Source organism: Cyprinodon tularosa, unplaced genomic scaffold (assembly GCF_016077235.1).
Source record: "Cyprinodon tularosa strain WSP-4 unplaced genomic scaffold, ASM1607723v1 ctg181, whole genome shotgun sequence".
NCBI classification, from domain to species: Eukaryota; Metazoa; Chordata; class Actinopteri; order Cyprinodontiformes; family Cyprinodontidae; genus Cyprinodon; species Cyprinodon tularosa.
Window position 1 is genome coordinate 608,102 of NW_024038614.1, and position 6,329 is coordinate 614,430.

Here is a 6,329-nt window from a genome sequence, read left to right on the forward strand (position 1 = left end):
TTACACTTCTACCTCTAAGCCCATCAGTCAATAATTTATTGACTGATGGGTCATTGTAGAGATTAAACCCAGACTACACTGATGGTAGTCCGTTAAGTCCATTGAGTTCAGCAGGGAGATTTAAATCATGTAAGTCAAACTGTTCTTTTCTGAGCAAAACTGGTTTACTTTGCAAAAATATATATTGTAAAGTGAGGGTGTGGTTAGATTTTACTGTTACTTGTTTTATATTATTGTTTTTAGAAATCTTGTTGACTTTTATGTATGCCCTTGACATAAGCTAAATGTTTCCTATAAACCTCTAAGTACATTTCAAAATTTGGTAAATACTAAATATTATTCTAATACAATATTTAAGTTCCAAATATATTTAATACAGATTTATGTCTTTCCAAATCAATCTTATTGAATGTCATTATAAAGCGTCTTTTCTGGTGGTTTGGAACAACTGTTCAGGCTCTGAGGGTTTTTGTACAGCTCTGCTGCTTGTTTGTGTCACTGTGGTCTCGTCTGGCACAGTAATACACAGCAGAGTCTTCAGGCTGCATATTCTGTCCATTCAGAGTCACTGTCTTACTGGAAGTGTCTAAGTCAATACTGAACTTGTTCTTCAGTGAATCTTTGTAGTATGAAGCTCCAGTATATTTCATTCCAATCCATTCCAGTCCTTTCCCAGCAGCCTGTCTGATCCAAGCTGTGTAGTAGGTGCTCAGTGAATAAGAGACCTGACATCTGATGGTAAGACGTTGACCTGGCTGCACAGTTAAAGAGGCTGGCTGAGTCAGAGTTTCACATGATACATCTGTAGAGAAAACATTTAGGATCAATACATAGACAGTCAGTTTATGATCATCGTGCTGTAAATGTTTCTCCTTCAGTCAGACTCACAAGATCCAGCAACCAGCAGCAGCAGCAGAGCTACAGAGAACATGTTGGTGATGAAGATGATCTGATGGGAGTTTCTCTTCTTCTCCAGCCTCACAGCATCAGATCAAGACTTTAAAACCCGACTGTTCTGATTTGCATAATACAAGCCCTGCCATATCAGAAAAAACAGTTTTCTAATATGCTATAATCAAGACGTATAAGCAAGATTTTTTTATGTCTTTTATTTAATTAAGTTCTCTTTCTAACATGATTATATGAAAACCTATATTTTATACAATGTTTTATTCAAATACATCCTGGACATATAAAATTGAAATTAGTTTTATTTTTAACAGTATAAAATGTTGATATATTTGAAAAATAATTCTTAAAGACTACAAAACACATCAACTTTGAAAGCAAGTTTTCTCCACAAGTCTGAATTTATAGATTTTTTGCATCTTATTTAAAGAAAATATAAAAATGATACATACAGTCTCATATACAGTATTTATATTGAATCCTACCAATATTTGGCTATATGTTGAACCTTCTCTTAACCCTTTAAGTAAGTTTTAATTAATAATATATATATATATATGTAGAAGTAGCAATTAAAAGTGTTAATTAAAAATTACCCAACCTAACTTCAACCTAGATCAGATAAATAATCAATCAATCAATCTTTATTGTCAACTACAATTTACATTGCAATCGAAATTTCAGTTTCACTACAAACCGTTCATCACAATACATCATATACATTCGGGTGGGGGGTATAAGAGGGGGAAAATTTGTACTTTTCCTTAGACTATAGATGCTTAAAAGAATCAGTAGATAAGAACCCAGATTTTCCGGAGGACAAAATGAGAAATGTGTTAGTTGTTTTAGAGGAAGACTGAGAGGCAGGAACTCTACCTTCTTCTGTATCATTAAACAAAAACAAGAACACAGTAACCTGAAACGTGATAGAAAGAGCTTGTGATTTGTATATGCCAAATGTACCATAAACACATTAACTTTCTTTTTAAGGGCAACAAGCAACCTCAACAAATTTTAATCCAAGGATTTTCTTTTAATCTTTAAATTATTTCTTATATTTGCTTTTTAACATAGGGCCAAAATAACAACTACTGTACAAAGTCAAACATTAAAGGCACAGTGGATAACTTTTGAAAAATATATTCTTAATATAATTTGAAAATGTTTATCTTTATAAATAAATTTTTTACATATAAAACTATCACATAAGCATTAGATGTGCTATAACTGGTAAACCAATTCAATTCAGTTTAGTTTATATTTATAGCGCCAATTCACAACACATGGCATCTCAAGGCACTTTACAGTTCAACCAGATCATAAGGTCAAATTGATTCAAAGTTTTCTATCCAACGAAAACCAGTTAATTTCATCGACTCATTGACTCGAATGCAATCCCTCGCACTAAGCATGCTTGTAGTGACAGTGGAGAGGAAAAACTCCCTTGTAAAAGGAATAAACCTCCAGCAAAACCAGGCTCAAGGGGTTCAAGGAGACAGAAGCAGAGATACAAAAAGCAGCAATAAAAGGCGGCCCCGTCCAGGAAACACACAGCCAGGCAGACGAGCTCCGGGTCAGCTCCCATGTCAGAGGATGAAGAGAGCACATCCAGCCAGTCACGGTCAGAGAAACAGGACTACATTGGAAAGAGGCAGATCTCCAACATCTATAAAGAAGAGTGTTGATGGCAGGAGCACAGCTGATGTTTCTCTCCAGGATGGTGTCACAGCCAAACAGGAAAAGACGAGGCAAAGCTATATGACAAAAACCAGAGAGAGCAGAACGTTAGAGATTGAACTACCAGATTCTGCAGAGTGGGAGAATAGAGATAGAATGAAGCAGAATGATGAAATGGGGGTCCCTATGTCCACCAGAAGTCTAAGCCTATAGCAGCATAACTATAGAGATAGCTCAGGATAACCTGAGCCACTCTAACTACAAGATTTATCAAAAAGGAAAGTTTTAAGCCTAGTCTTAAAAGTAGACAGGGTGTCTGCCTCACGGACTAAACTGGTAGTTGGTTCCACAGGAGAGGAGCCTGATAAGTAAAAGATCTGCCTCCCATTCTATTTTCAGAAATTGTAGGAACCACTTGTAAACCAGCAGATTGAGAGCAAAGTGCTCTGTTAGGAACATAAGGAACAAGAGTCCTTGATATAAGATGGATCTTGGTCAGTTAAAGCTTTATATTATGAATGATTTTAAAAAGTATTTTTATTTTTATTTTGAACCTTAAACTATCTGGAAATTATTTATTTAATGTTAACTCTCTGAATGCACTAAGAGCATCAGAGACTTCTCCATCTAAATGTGTTTGTTGATAAGTGGTGTTAGGGCTCCCCTAGTGTTGGCTTACTATTAAACTATTTATGCTCTGAGTAGTTTTTGTACAGCGTTCCTGCTCTCTGTGTCACTGTGTCTCTCCAGCTGTCAGACTGTTCATCTGCAGATAAACGTGATTTCTGCTGTTGTCTCTGGAGATGGTGAAACGGTTTCTGACTGAGTCAGAGTAGTAGATGCTGCCACTGCCACTGCTGATATAAGCGATCCATTCCAGTCCTTTCCCAGCTGCCTGTCTGATCCAAACTACAGCAGGAGTGCTACTAAACCCAGAATATGTGCAGGTTAGTCTGTGGGATTCTCCAGGTCTTTTAACCACTGGTTCAGACTCAATCAGTGTTTGACCATCAGTACCTGCAGACAAACAGATCATTAGTTTCTGAAATAATTGAATATTCATTTTATTACACATTTATTGAAGAATGAGTTGTTCTTAGCAATCAAAACCTCATGAGGTCTGATCATTGTAGCAGCCATGTGTCTCTGAATGGTCTCCTGTGTGTTTGTCTTTGATTTACTGCAGGTCTTTAAGTCTCTCAGATAAGTAAAGGTAGCAGCAGAACTAATTTTGCATCAACTCCTCCCCCTTGAAAAGACACAGAGCTCATCACATCATTCTGTAACACGAATTTCAGGAATTGTTTTAATTATTTTGTAACGTGTTCATGCAGTAAGTTAAATATTCTGCCCTCATTCCAAGCAATAAACATTTAAAACCAATCAAGACAAATTATATTAGAGTCTGTAAGAACTGTGTAAAAGAAGAAAGTTTTAGAAACAATGCTAATATGAAGTTGAAGGGGCAATAAAATAAGGTAATTCTTCTTATTGATTCTGGATTATTTGGTCACATTAAGCAACTCAGACATCTGTTAAGTTGAAAATAACAAACCAGCTGAGAAGCTCTATTTAGAAGTGAGTAAATAATGTTTCCTTCTGTTAAACCACAAGTTGAACAGGAGCCTGAAACAACAGGAAATGACAAATATTAACATGAGCTGTTTCTTTGTTTTTTGGAGTCCACTGACATAGGGATTTTAATCTCTTAATATTGTGTGTCTATTTTTACAAAATATCCAACTCATCCCTTTGGAGCATGTTAAAGAAAATGTTTTGATCAAAATTAAGAAACTTTTGGAAAACATTTCTTAAGCTCATTGTAGAAATAAGGAAACAACATCTTGAATTAAATCGTGAAAATCCAATTAATATGAGCTATTACTTTGTTTCAGAACCCATTATGTTTTTGTTTTGTTTTTTCATTTGTGAATAGATTATTAATCGGGTATAAAAAGTGATATAAGATGTTGTGTTTTTTTCTATGAGTTTTATACCAACATATCAGTGATACACTTTGCATATTTTATTTTTCTAACTTACCAAGTCAAACATCCAACAGTTTCAGGAGCCCTTCCTCTGCTGAGTTTCTATAACGTATATATTGTTGGGATCCTCAGGCTTGCCCACCAGAGGGCGCCGAGGATCCTCTTCTGCTCTTTGTTGTTTTTTCTGTTTAGGACTGGAGTTACTGTTGGGATCTGGAAATTACCATCTGTCTCCAGCTGAGTGCGCCGTGGGTCTCCTAGGGCTAGAGTCTTCCAGCACACCTGAGACGCATTTACTCATCAGGAGACCTTCCCTTTATAAGCTCCTGCCAGACCTTGCTTCTACGCCGCAGTGTTGATCTTAGTTTGGTTGGCAACCTGAGCCTCTGTTTCTAAAAGAATCTTAGTTGTCTTTAGTGAGAGGTCAGATTCTAACTTTCCTTTGTTTGTGCCTCACAGGAAGCCTGTCTCTAGCCTGAAGCTCTGGGTGAGCTGCCTCACAGGAAACCTGTCTCTAGCCTGAAGCTGTGGGTGAGCTTAACCTGCCAATCAGCCCTGGTGAGCCAACCTGAAGATTCCTAAGTGGAATTTACCTGAAGATTCCTATGTGGATATCCCCAGCTGTTCTCTGTGAAGAGCTGGACGCTCAGATCAAGGTCTGCCATGCTAAGTCTGAAGCTAGACGCTTAGCTCCTCGTGAACTCTGCTAATCAACAGTCTCTGGTCCCAGTCAAGACTTCAGTGAACCAGCCCGGACCAGTTCCAGATCCAGTACATAATCTTGTTTTTTGTGAAACTTCAATAAACTCTGTTAACCTTTTACCCAGCCTCCATAGTGTTCTGCATATGGGCTTGCATCTTTAACCCATCATGACATATATAATGTATTTGGAACAGTACTTGTTTGCATCACTGTGGTCTTTCCTGTTTAGGGATAATCTTTATCAATCATATAATGACTTTTTGAGAGTTAAAATATATCTTTGTTTCTTTGATTATAAAAAGTTTTCCCTCTTGTATTCTAATGCTATAAGGTATAAGTTCTATATGTTGTATTTACTGAATAAAGGTCATCATCTTTAGTGTCATAAAATACAAGATTAATTACGTAATGTTTGTTAAAGCTGGAGGAAAGTGTTTTGAATGGAGATATACTGCGTAGCTTATGGAGACAATATTTCTGAGACAGTTTTTCTTTTCAGAACTGGGTCTGATAAGTGGAAGAAAAAATATGACCGGGCTGGTAGGAGCTGCAGCACACTTAAAATTAGACACTTAAATAATTTAAATAATTCTGTAAGATAATCCTCAGTGAAGTAACATACTTCTTTAATATTAACAGGTTTGAGAAAAAGTATATCTGTGTAGTACAAATCTCCACTACTTTAGCTCCTAATCGTTTCCAGTTCTCATGTTCTAGACTTTTCAATCCAAGTTTGGCTGTAGCTGTCATATCTCATAATCAACCGCTGGCCTCGAAAACCTTGACAAACAGGAGACTGTAAATTTCAGCTGTTTATTAAATAGCATGTTTATTACTCTTTTACTGCCACAAATAAAAGTATGTTTTAACTTCACCCTGTTAATTTCCTTTGATTTCAACTTCCAATCCTTTTATTCTCACAATCATTACACTTCTACCTCTAAGCCCAACTACTTGTCACATTTCTTTGGTTAAATTATTGACTGATGGGTCATTGTTGAGATGAAACCTAGACTACACTGAACCAGAACAGTCCCTTTTAGACTATCTTT

General features: G+C 36.5%; 1 gene segment (V, D, J or C); it reads right to left on the reverse strand.

Annotated features, from left to right (window-relative positions):
• Positions 1–452: 452 nt before the first annotated feature.
• Positions 453–931, reverse strand: LOC119781728. The segment is given in 2 exon segments: positions 453–802; positions 889–931. Coding segments are annotated over 2 exon segments (393 nt in total).
• Between the last annotated feature and the right edge of the window lie 5,398 nt (positions 932–6,329).